The sequence below is a fragment of the Aotus nancymaae genome, unplaced genomic scaffold (assembly GCF_030222135.1).
Source record: "Aotus nancymaae isolate 86718 unplaced genomic scaffold, 86718_ANA_hifiasm-v0.15.2.pri h1tg000007l, whole genome shotgun sequence".
Taxonomy (NCBI): domain Eukaryota; kingdom Metazoa; phylum Chordata; class Mammalia; order Primates; family Aotidae; genus Aotus; species Aotus nancymaae.
The window spans coordinates 31645811-31656847 of record NW_026988418.1 but is presented as its reverse complement, the minus strand read 5'-3'; the positions used below and the strand labels follow the sequence as shown (position 1 = coordinate 31656847).

General features: G+C 35.8%; 1 protein-coding gene across 1 annotated transcript; it reads left to right on the top strand.

Annotated features, from left to right (window-relative positions):
• The first annotated feature begins 937 nt into the window (after positions 1-937).
• LOC110567266 (anaphase-promoting complex subunit CDC26-like) lies at positions 938-1698 on the top strand. Its single transcript, XM_064371470.1, is given in 1 exon segment — positions 938-1698. A coding segment is annotated over 1 exon segment (258 nt). The 5' UTR covers positions 938-1279; the 3' UTR covers positions 1538-1698.
• Positions 1699-11037: the final 9339 nt, after the last annotated feature.

Here is an 11037-nt window from a genome sequence, read left to right as displayed (position 1 = left end):
CCCCACCCAAACCTCATATTGAATTGTAATCCCCACATGTCTAGGAAGGGACCTGTAATCCTCATAGGTCAAGGGAGGGTGGTGATTGGATTATGATGGTGGTTTCCTCCATGCTATTCTCATGACAGTGAGTTCTCACAAGACCTGATGATTTTATATGTGTTTGGAAGTTCCTTCCTTGATCTTCTCTCTCGCCTCACCTGCTACCCTATAAGACATGCCTGCTTCCCTTTCTACCAGGATTGTAAGCTTCCTGAGGCCTCCCCAGCCATGCAGAACTGTAAGTCAATTAACCTCTTTTCTTTATAAATTACCTGGTCTCAGGCAGTTCTTTATATCTGTGAGAACATGGACTAACATACTCTTTTATTATCTTGTTGCTTTGTACCAGATGTGGAGAGAGTCGCAAGAAGTGTGTGGCAGAGTGGAGTAATAAAGATATAGTAAGAAGTCTAATAAGGGGAGCCCCAGGATACAGGAAAGTACAGGAAAGAGTGCAGATACAAAATCTTGAAAGTTTGAAATAAAATACAGTTGACATTTGAACAACACAAGATTGAACTGCATGAGCCCACATAGTGGATATTTTTCAATAAATATAGTCAGCCCTCTGTATTGGCAGATTCCATATCCACAACCAAACATGAATTGAAAATACAATATTCCCGGAATGTAAAACCTGAGTGTACAAAGACCACCTTTTGGTATCTGAGGGTCCCACAGGGCCGACTGTGGAACTTGAGTATGCACAGATTTTGGTATCCACAGGGGAATCTTAACCAATCCTCTGCAGATAGGGAAGAATGATTACAGAAAACATAAAAAAGAACTAGATGGATATTTTCGACTAAAAGATACAATAACAAATTTAAAAACTTACCAGATGGGCTCAGTAGCAGAATAGAGATGAAAAAAAAATAAAAACAAGATGATGGAAGTCGTAGTAGGAAGCGGTGTGATCGTATTAAGGGACATGCCTCCTAGAACCTCTGAGAAAGCTCGCGCAAGACGAGGTTCTGCTGAGAGAGAGACTCCAAGTAGTCTGGGAAGTGTAGTCCAGTTGGCTTACCAGTAGTTTCGTTGGGGGAGCGGAGGTTCCGGGAAGGGGCTGAACAGGCTTGAAAAGAGATTATGACTGTACCTTTTAACTTTGTAGCTGGAGCACAAGAAGTATTTGTTTAATGAATGATGGACACATTTAGGATCTGTTTAAACGCTGAGAATAATCCTGTGAATTGCTAATAGTTCACTGGGTTTGGCCCTTAGTGTTGACTTCAGTATGCTGAGACGAAAACCAACACGCCTAGAGCTAAAGCTTGATGACATTGATGAGTTTGAGAGCATTTGAAAGGACCTGGAGACCCGTAAGAAATAGCAGGAAGATGAGGAAGTCATAGGAGGCAGTGATGGAGAAGGAGCCATTGGGCTCAGCAGTGATCCCAAGAGCCGGGAACAAATGATCAATGATCGGATTGGTTATAAACCCCAACCCAAGCCCAATAATCGTTCATCTCAATTTGGAAGTCTTGAATTTTAGAGATGGATTATCTTGCATGCCAGAGCCATGGAATGGAATAAAATGATGGCAGAAGTACAAACCAGATTTAGAGAATTGAGTGCTTGCAGTCAAGCAGAATGTCAGAGATAAATGCTTCTGCATGAGATTACTGATGCTTAACTTGCACTCTAAGCTGGAATCCAAACTGGTTTGTCTCTGGAAACTTTGATTCTATGAAACTGATCTGATTTTTTGCTTTTAAAAATAAATATATTTTTGGAAAAATAAATAAAAAATAAATAAAAACAAATGAACTTGAAGATAGAGCTATAAAAATTATTGTCATCCATCTTATGCAAGGTTTTGCTTACCCATGGTCAACTGAAATCTAAAATATTAAATAGAAACTCCAGAAGAAACAATATGCAAATTTTAAAATATGTGTGGTTCTGAGTAGCATGATGAAATCTCACACCATGCCATTTTGCCCCAATGAGGACATGAATCATCCCTTTTTCAAAGCACATCCACACTGTGTATTCTACACTCCCATTAGTCTCTTGGTAGCCATATTTGCTGTCACATCAACTGTTGTGATATTGCAGAGCTTGGATTCAAGTAACCCTTATTTTAATTACGGTTGTCCCCAAGGTACAAGTAGTAATGCTGGCAATTCTAATATGCAAAAGAGAAGCCATCAGGTGTTTTTTTTAAGTAAAAAGGTTGATAAGAGAAAAACTTGAGTCAAATTAAATTTAAAGAGTTTAATTGAGTAATGAACGATTTACAAATTGGACAGCATCCCAAGCCAGAGTATGCTCAGAGGCTTCAGCGTACCCACGTGGTAGAAGAAGATATATGGACAGAAAAAGGAAAGTTACCTACAGAAATTGGAAGTGAGGTGCAGAAACAGCTGGATCAGTTACTGCATGGTATTTGCCTTATTTTGAACATGGTTTGAACAGTTGGCTACATTTGATTGGCCAAAATTCAGTGATTGGCACAACTATAGGCTTTGGTCTTTTTATATCTCCACTTCTTATAGTTCATGATGTACAGAGATATCTTTAGGCTGAACTTAAAATATTTAAGGATGCAGCTTTAGGCTAAACTTAATAAGGTGAAAGTTTCAATTTAATAAAGAAATGAAATAAATCATATGTTAAGATTATTAAGATCTACAGTAAGAATGAATGTTCTATCCATGAAATTGTAAAGAAGGAAAAGGAAATGTGTGCATAGTCTATACAGGGTTTGATACTATCTGCATTTCAAATATGCACAAGGGGTCTTGGAATGTAACCCCTGAGGATAAGCAGGGACTATAGTATATGATCTGAAAAGCAGAGGGCAAATGATTGAGAAAATTAAATAGAGCCTTCAAGACCTGTGGTCAATAATGAAAGAACTAATATTTGTGTTATTTTAGTCACAGAGACAAGAAAGAACATGTTAATTTTTAAAACTTTGAAGAAATAGGGCTGAAAATAACCCAAATATAAAGAAAAGACATTAAGCTACAGATTCAAAAAATTCAGCAAACCCAAACAGAAAAATAACAAAGAAAAAAAATCATGCCCAGGGCCATCCTATTCCAACTGCTGAAAACTATAGACAAAGAAAATATCATGAAAAAAGCTAACGAAAAATGATGTATTACTTATAGGGAAACATTTATTCTAATGACTGCAGCTGTCTCATTGAGGCCAGAAGGAAGTAAAACAACATTCATAAAGTGCTGAAAGAAAATAATTTTCAACCCAGAATTCCATATTCAGAGAAAATGTCTTTTAGGAATTAAGATAAAATATTCTCAGATGGATCATAAACTTAAAAATGTGTTGCCAGCAGATCTGTTCTAAAAGAATCATTAAAGGAACTTCTTCAGACAGAAGGAAAATAATACCCAAAAGATGCCTGTAGCATCGAGAATGAAGAACAACAGAAATGTTAAGCATCTCAGTAAATATAATAAAGTCTTCTTGTATTCTGTAGTTGTTTAAAGTGTGTTTGATCTTTTAAAGTAAAAATTGTAACATTGTTTCATGCATTTTCAATGTTTGTAGATATAATACATTATGATAAATACAACTGAAGAGGGGATGATAAAGGGAACTATGGTGAAAGGGTAACTGGTTGCTTTATGGAGGATAAACGATAAGGAAACAAAAGTAGATGTGGGAACTACAATTACAATGTGGCTGCCCATAGGAAAGTGATTTTTAAAGTCAGAAGCAAGAATTATCAGGAAGAGATTGGAAGTGGTGTCGAAATCCTTACTATAGCAAACACATTCTCAGAATCTGACCCATGCTTACCATTACAGCTTCATATCACTCTCCCTTTCCTTGTACTATATATTCTAGTTATGCAAATTACCTGTAATTCTCTGTATATTCTATAATTATATGCCTCCATGACTCGTATAAGTTGCTGCTTCTCATGAGATTGACCTCCTTTCTTCCTCTGTCCACCTGGCTAACTAAATTCATTCATCAAGATTAGCTCAGTGTTTCCTCCTCACATAACCCCTACCAAAGTTAGATTTCATGACATTCCTAAGAATTCCACATATAATTACAGTGGCCATGGTGCTTAAAAAAATACTACCTGTTTATTACCTTCATATTTATTTAAGAAAGAAAGATGTGCTCAATATAAAACATTCAAACAATAGAATAAAATACATCTTATAGAAACAAAGAATACAAATTTTACATGGAGTAAACATTTATTTCATGTACTCTTTGCCTCCCCCACATTAGTGTGTGTTTATCCAGTTTTGTTTTTTTTTACTTAAATCCTTTCTTTGATGGAGCTTTTCATCCCAGTGGTTGAAAACAGATCATATAAAATATTCACAGAGTGCTGATGCTGATAATATCTAAGAAGAAAAATTAAACAGGATAAAGGGACAAAGAGGGAGTAGGATTTATTATCATTCCAAAACAGTGTCCCTTTTGTCACATTCTGCCTTCCATTCTGCCTTACATCTTGTGCAAAAATTGGAATATGCTATTTAATTAGAAATTCTCTGATTATTGGTGTGTGTATATATTTCATATGTTAACTGACCATGAAACTGTCAGTTTACATGATTATTTCATTCAACAGACCATAAGTTCCTTACAGCCAATATTTGTATGTTTCATGTCCCTGGATCCTAGCATAGTACCTGGTATAAAGTAGGCTGAATGAATGCCAATGTAAGAAACATTATATGTGTGTGCACATGGAGTGTGCATGTGCTTGCGTGTGTGTGTGTGTGTGTGTTTGTGTATGAAGCAAAAGTTCTCTTCAATCAATGCATCATAAAAATAATTTGAAAATAAATGAACATATTTAAAATAAATTTATTTTAAAAATGCATTTAATATGATCTCTAATTGTTCTCTTATTTAGTTGTGCCTGGATACCATTATTAGAATGATCTTAACTAATGTATTAAATTAAATACCCCAAGATAAAATTACTTTTATGAAAAACGTTTAATGATCCAGCAGAACAAAATCAGGCCTAGACTTTAGGATAATTTTCAAAACGTATTTTTAAAATTTAGTATTTTAAAGTCACTGTTGAATAAATGTATGTTCTGAAATTTGGTGAATTTATTATAAATTCCTGGAACTGGAAGAATCTTAGACATCTACTTCAACTCCTTTATTTTACAAATGAGAAAATTAAGAACTAGGGAAGGGATTTGCCAAAGTCTCATAGATAATGAATGGCAGAGCCAGGATTAGAATCAATACTCCTTGACTATTTCCTAGAGCAGTGTTCTTTCTAGCACACTACACAGCCTTTCATAGACACAGTAAATTCTAAACTTATGAATGAATTGTACTTTATTCATTTATGAATCATTTGTGGCTACAACTGGGAATTCATTTTCCCCTAGAAATAATTCTTAAAATTTGATTGAATTCCTAATATAGTGCCCAAATAAATGCACCCTAAGGTACTAATAGTTTTTAATTCAACTGTCTGCACAATGGGGAAGAATTAAAGGAAAGGTTAGTTTTATCTAAAAGTCCATAAACCTCACAGGATGAGTTTCATGAACACATGTTGCTAATGATTCTTGTAGTTTAAAAATGCAGGGTGACTTTCTAACCAGGTATTACTATGATTCTAGCACACTTTCCCAACTTTAACATTCCAACTACGTAAGGATTAGATTTGGGGATATTTTTCCCCTGTACTTAGAATATCTGCCAGATGCCTTGCAATTGCCAGCCATCCTCAGCTGTGTGCCTACCTTGTAAGCACCTAATTCCTGCCCTAAAACTCCAAAACTTTTCTGTAGCAACTGGAAAGACTTGTATTAATATGACAGATTCAACATACTTGTTGGCTTAAGTCCAACCAATACTGACTATCCAGAGGAACTAACTGTTCTTATTATCTTAAGTCATCTAGGCCTACCCCAGACATGGCAGCAGGGTGACTATCTCCCTAAACTCATGAGAAGTATGTAAAGAGATGAAAGACCTAAGGAAAATCTGAGTATTATAAGGGAAATGGATGCTGAGTGATAAATCAATAAATGTCCACTACAGCAAGAGAGAATGTTCCTTGTTCTATGAATTTTCTTCCAGAAACAGGGTCATTTCCAGATTTCACAATATTGTTTTCTCAGCACAAAATTCACAAACTACCCCTCCTAAATTTCCTTCTACCAATGTCATTCTCATATCCTGAATTTGTCAGATTTCCCATGTATACACTATAGTTACAAAGAAGCCAGCCAAATGATTTTTCTGCTTTGTGAAGAACATAAATATAATGCATATATACATATCTGTGTCTTAAACCTGTGTAGTTATACAGCTAAAGACCAACTGATTTTTTTTTTTTTTTTTTTTTTTTTGAGACGGAGTTTCACTCTTGATACCCAGGCTGGAGCGCAATGGCGCGATCTCGGCTCACCGCAATCTCCGCCTCCTGGGTTCAGGCAATTCTCCTGCCTCAGCCTCCTGAGTAGCTGGGATTACAGGCACGCGCCACCGTGCCCAGCTAATTTTTTGTATTAGTAGAGACGGGGTTTCACCATGTTGACCAGGATGGTCTCGATCTCTTGACCTCGTGATCCACCCGCCTCGGCCTCCCAAAGTGCTGGGATTACAGGCTTGAGCCACCAACTGATTTTTAATAAATCACTTTTATTGAAAAACATTTAAAAATTACATTAAAAAGGGCAAATCCAGACATTTGATGGTTGTATATTAAATTAGCATTTTTTATATATATTAACTGAAATTCATTAATAATCTGACTAAGCAAAGTTAAAAGAGAATAAAGAATTGGCATTAGAGTTCAAAGTAAAGTAGAAGACTATAAAATGATATGAACACTAGAATTCCCTATAGCCCCTTTCCTCACCTTCAACCGTCTGCAGAAAAAACAAAAGATAAGAAAGAAGGGCAAAAAGCAGACAGAATGAAGGAAGATGTGAAAGAAAACCATTGCATGTGAATGACTATAATGGAAAAACTAAAACTCTGTATTAACTAGAATATAATTTACTTTTATTATCATGCACTGAACACTCACACAAATTAGAATTATTCAGGGAAGAAATCCAAAAGAAACTAAATATAATAATATTCAAGTATAGGAAAACCCAAGCAAAATAAAATTAAGAAGTATTTAATTAAAAACTTTTTCACATAATTTTAATGCCCTTTTTTTTATTAGCTGGGCATGGTGGGGCACACCTGTAGTCCCAGCTACTCAGGAGGCCAAGGCATGAGAATTGCTTCAACTCAGGAGGTGGAGATTGCAGTGAGCCAAGATTGCACCACTGCACTACACAGCCTGGGCAGCAGTGCGAGACGCCATCTCAAAAAATATCTATCTATCTATCTATCTATCTATCTATAGATAAATCTATCTATCTTCCTTTGATGTCTTGTTAATGATTAATTTTACACTGTTGGGAGTGTAAATTAGTTCAACCATTGTGGAAGACAGTGTAGTGATTCCTCAAGGATAAAGAACCAGAAATAACATTTGACCAAGCAATCATTACTATGATAGATATCATTACTATAGATAAATCTATCTATAGATAGATAGATAGATATACACACATATATATATACACATATATATATATACACACACACACATATATATAATTACTATTGTCTATGGCCTTCACCTACATGATTAAAACAATTTTTAAAAGCCTTCAACTACGGCCAGGCATGGTGGCTCATACCTGTAATCCCGGCACTTTGGGAGGCCGAGGCGAGAGGATCACTTGAGCTCAGGAGTTCAAGACCAGCCTGGTGAACATGATGAAACCTCATCTCTACTGAACATACAAAAATCAGCCAGGCCTGGTGGCAGTTTCCTGTAGTCCCAGCGACTTGGTAGGCTGAGGCAGGAGAATCACTTGAGCCTGAAAGGTGGAGATTACAGTGAACTGAGATTGTGCCACTGCACTCCAGCCTGGGCGATAGAGCAATATTCTGCCTCAAAAGAAAAAAATTATAGTAGCCCCTCTGACTTTTACTCCTTCATCCTTCCAACAGTCTTGTAAGTACCTAATTCCTGCCCTAAATCTCTTTCTACTTGGAACACCTAGGATCGTTTCTATGTTCCTTTCTTAATCCTCACTGAAACAGAGATACTTCATTTAAATTATTTTAAAAGGTTAAATGTTAACACCTCTTTATTATTATTATTATTATACTTTAAGTTCTGGGATACATGTGCAGAACATGTAGGATTTGTACATAGATATACATGTGCCATGGTGATTTGCTACACCCATCAACCAGTCATCTACATTAGATATTTCTCTTAATGCTATCCCTCCCATTGCACCCCCCCAAACCCCTGACAGGCTCCATGGTGTGATGTTCCCCTCCCTGTGTCCACATGTTCTCATTATTCAACTCCCACTTATAAGTGAGAACATGCGGTGTTTGGTTTTCAGGTCTTCTGTTAGTTTGCTGAGAATAATAGTTTCCAGTTTCATCTATGTCCCTGCAAAGGACATGAACTCATCCTTTTATGGCTGCATAGTATTCTGTGGTGTATATGTGCCACATTTTCTTTATCCAGTTTATCCCTGATGGGCATTTGGGTTGGTTGCAAGTCTTTGCTATTGTGAATAGTGCTGCAATAAATATATGTGTGCATGTGTCTTTATAGTAGAATGATTCATAATCCTTTGGGTATATACCCAGTAATGATTGCTGGGTCAAATGTTATTTCTGGTTCTTTATCCTTGAGGAATTACTACACTGTCTTCCACAATGGTTGAACTAATTTACACTCCCAACAGTGTAAAATTAATCATTAACAAGACATCAAAGGAAGTGACTTATTTTAGGAGGACTTTCAACAATTATGTTAAACCAATAGTATTCTGGTTAAACAGAGAAGTCTGATTAACTAGTATACCTCATACACACTTAAGCATTCTTTTAATCTGAATTTCGAATATATACATATATGATACATAAAAGTAGAAACACAGACATATAGTTAGGATGCTTAAGCAGTCTGTTTTCACAGAGAATAAACTCTAAAATGCAGTATTTTCATTTGGAAAGTCTAAGATATTGGCATTCATTTTTAAAAGAGTTTGAATTCCCTCTTTAAATACTTCTAAATGGGGTATGAGTTATAAGTAGTCAAGCTTAAGTCAGTGCACGGATGTGCTACTACAGAAAACTCCAAAGACAGTGCACTAAAGATCTAATATGCAAAAAGCTCAGCCCAGTGCTTCGGATCCATTTCTATCTATTCCTACAGTTGCTAGTCAGACCCCAACAGTCAAAATGGTGAAGCAGATTGAGAACAAGTGTGCTTTTCAGGAGGCCTTGAACAATCCAGGAGATAAACCCATAGTTGATTTCCCAGCCACCTGTTGCAAGCTTTGCAAAATAATCAAGCTTTTCTTTCATTCCCTCTCTGCAAAGTATTCCAAGGTGGTGTTGCTTGAAGTAGACATGGAAAACTGTCAGGAAGTTGTTTCAGACTATGAAGTTAAATGCATACCAACCTTGTACTTTAAAAAAAAGATGAACAAAAGGTGTGTAAATTTTCTGGAACTGATAAGAAAAAGTTTGAAGTCACTATTAATGAATTAATCTAATCATATTTTCTATTTCTTTTTTTTTTTTAAGACAGAGTCTCACTCTGTCACCGAGGCTGAAGCACACTGGGGCAACCATGGCTCAGTGCAGCCTCCATCTCCTGGGCTCAAGTCATCCTCCCACCTTAGCCTCCCAAGTACCTGGGACTACAGGAATATGCCACTACATCTGGCTAATTTTTTGTATTTTTTGGAGAAATGGTGTTTCTCCATGTTGCCCAGGCGGGTCTCAAACTACTGGACTCAAGCAATCTGCCTGCCTTGGCCTCCCAAAGTGCTGTAATTACAGGTGTGAGCCACTGCACCTATCCCTAATCATGTTTTCTGAAAATGTAACAAGCCATACTGCGTAAAACTTGTAAATTTTTTATTTACGGAAAGTAGGAACTATGGAGATCCAGCTGTCTTCTGGTTATGAATGAGAATAAAATATTAATTCTACTTCTAAGAAAATATTTAATATGCAATTATGTGAAAGCATTCATATAAACCACAGAAAGAAAAGTGAAAAGTGATTTTCTGTGTTGTCCTACATAGGAGTGAGGTTTCTTAGACTCATCATTTATCACTATCGCATTGCAATTTTTATTATCATAGCCATCCTTAATCAGCCCAAATGTAAATTTCTGCTTCTCTTTCTAGTTGTCATTAAACATTTCCATGAAGTCCATCTAGTCTCTCCTGAACAGATATGGGTCCTTTTTACTGTACTCCCATAGCACTTTGAACACACTCCATTATCACAGTTAAATAACTGGAGTTCAGTGCTTGTTTACATGACCATTTCTAAGATGGGTTTTAATTTCCTAGAGAAAAATATTACACTATTTTGCCAAAGTAACTTCTACTTTGCGGAGTTCAATATATACTTTTCAAATGAATGAATAACCTAAGCTCTGTACCACAGAGTAATTTCTTCAATGAATTATATAATAGAGGTAGGAATTGAGACACATGACAGTTTTTCTAACACATTTTCCATTCCCACACTCTCTCTATTACAATAGAAAAGGCCTATCACTGCCTTCTTAATACAAAAAAAGGAAATATTTCCTGCTCCCTTAAAGGCCAGGCTCTCCACTTCTACTCTATTTCTTCTCAGATTCTCATAGAGTTTGCTCCCACAGTTTTCCCTTCTCGCTTGCATTATCAATTATTCTTCTAAGCGTAATGATTTCTGTCTTTAAATAAGGACTATCACAGTTTTCATAAGTAATGTAGGTAAACTATTTTAACAATTAACTAATTAGGTAAATATAATGGAATAAATGCTTACAAGTAAATGTGTCAAATAATTTAGAATCTAAAGTTATCTTTAATTAAATAATAGATATTAATTAAATGTCTGAGTTATTTCCAATTTAAAAAATTATAAGAAAACATTTTTCTCAAAAAAAAGTATTTTTATTTAAAGGAAAATGATTTT